Source organism: Bison bison, unplaced genomic scaffold (assembly GCF_000754665.1).
Source record: "Bison bison bison isolate TAMUID 2011002044 unplaced genomic scaffold, Bison_UMD1.0 scf7180017864105, whole genome shotgun sequence".
Lineage (NCBI taxonomy): Eukaryota > Metazoa > Chordata > Mammalia > Artiodactyla > Bovidae > Bison > Bison bison.
Window position 1 is genome coordinate 8,742,445 of NW_011494677.1, and position 1,672 is coordinate 8,744,116.

General features: G+C 61.4%; 1 protein-coding gene across 1 annotated transcript in view; it reads left to right on the forward strand.

Annotated features, from left to right (window-relative positions):
* The first annotated feature begins 1,071 nt into the window (after positions 1-1,071).
* Positions 1,072-1,672, forward strand: part of DUSP4 (dual specificity phosphatase 4) — a 17,198-nt gene continuing 16,597 nt past the window's right edge. Inside the window, exon 1 of the mRNA XM_010838858.1 lies at positions 1,072-1,672. Coding sequence (XP_010837160.1) covers positions 1,577-1,672 — 96 coding nt within the window. The 5' untranslated portion in view covers positions 1,072-1,576.

Consider the following 1,672-nt stretch of genomic DNA (forward strand, 5'->3'; position numbering starts at 1 on the left):
CGGACGCAAAGAAACCCGAATCGGCCCTGGGACGTATTAAATTCTTTACCCGTCAATTTCTCGGGGTCTAGTTTCGCACCAAATGTGGACCCTAATTGTCATTTCCTGAGAGACAATTCACACGAGTACGAGAGGCGTGAGGACTTTTCCAAAAGCCGAAAAATGTCCGTCCCCCCCCCCCCCCAATCAGGGTTAAATAAACATCTTTAGGAAGCGTGGAAGGGAGTGGCACTCCGCCTTCCTCCTTGGGAACAACATTCCGGATCCAATTAATGTCTCCCTCTGGGTCATAAAGCAACAAACTCAACACTTCACTCCTATTACCGGGTTTCGGGGCGCGAGGGCTTTCTCTTTCATCTCCTGGATTCGGGTTTGCCCACGTTCCTCGGGAAGCTATAAAACTGATTTATACCTTAAGATGAAAATCGATCAGGCTAAGACAGAAGCTAAAGTCTGAGAAACTGCAATTAGAAAAAAAAAAAAACCAACAACAACCAAAAACGCCTGGCGGGCCAAACGCGCTCCGTAAGGCTGGGGCGAGGAGGGCCTGGCTGGGCCGGCTGCGATGCGGCGTTTCCCAGTCCCCTTGGGTACTAGGGGCCCACCTGCGGGGCTAACAAGGGGGAAGCGCGGAGGTAAACCGGGATGAAAGCTCAAAACCGAGTCCGGCCCTCCGCTAGGCCAGCTTCTCGGCTGGCGATTTTTTTCCGCGTATCATCGCCGCCACCACCGAGGCGGGGGTGCAGTGGCTGCAAGGCAACTCGGGTCGGGCTGGACGCGAGCGGAGGCAGGGTAGAGGCGCCGCCACGCTCCATTCACAAAGTCCCGGCGCAGCCGCTCGCCTGCGGGTCGGAGGCCTCCTCCCTTTTCCTCTAGGTCTCGGTTTTATGAATGGGCCTGGCGGCGACCGCCGCGCGCCCTGTTTACTCCGCTCTTTGTGACGTCGCGTCCCCGTGACCAGGAGCGAGCGGCCGGCACTCCATTCACTCGCTGGGGCGTGCGGAGGAGGTGGGGCCGGAGGGGCGGGGGGAGCCGCCAGGGGCGGGGAGCGGGCGCGGGGGGCGGGGCAGGGCTCGCGGCCCAGAATGGAAAGAGGCGGAGCCTCGCGAGGTAGTAATGCATCTGCCCCCTCCCGGGGGAGAGCCGAGGAGCATTAATAAATCTATACGCCGAGGAGAGGAAACTCTGGCTGGGGCAGAGCGCGGAGCTCCGGCAGTTCGTGGGGGAACCGCGGCCGGAACGGCAGCGCAACGGGCGAAATACAATAGAGGCAACAACAGAAGGGAGCCCTCGTACCTCTCCCGTAAACACACTCCACTCCACTACCACCTCCCCCTTGGCATCGTGCTGCCCGGCGCCCGAGGCCGCCCGGACTGCTATGTAACCGAGAAGCTGCGGGAGAAAGGGGAACCCGGGAGAAGAGATTCGCCAGTGAGAGCCCCTAGGGGCCAAGTTTGCGTCCGCTTTTGCTCGCGCGCGCCCTTTCGTAGACCCCCGCTCACCCCTTCCTGGAGCCCAGCTCGCCCGGGAGTCCCTCGCCTCCTCGGGTGTCCAACAGACGCGGTTCCCGGCGACCATGGTGACGGTGGACGAGCTGCGGGAGATGGACTGCAGCGTGCTCAAAAGGCTGATGAACCGGGACGAGAACGGCGGCGGCGCGGGCGGTAGCGGC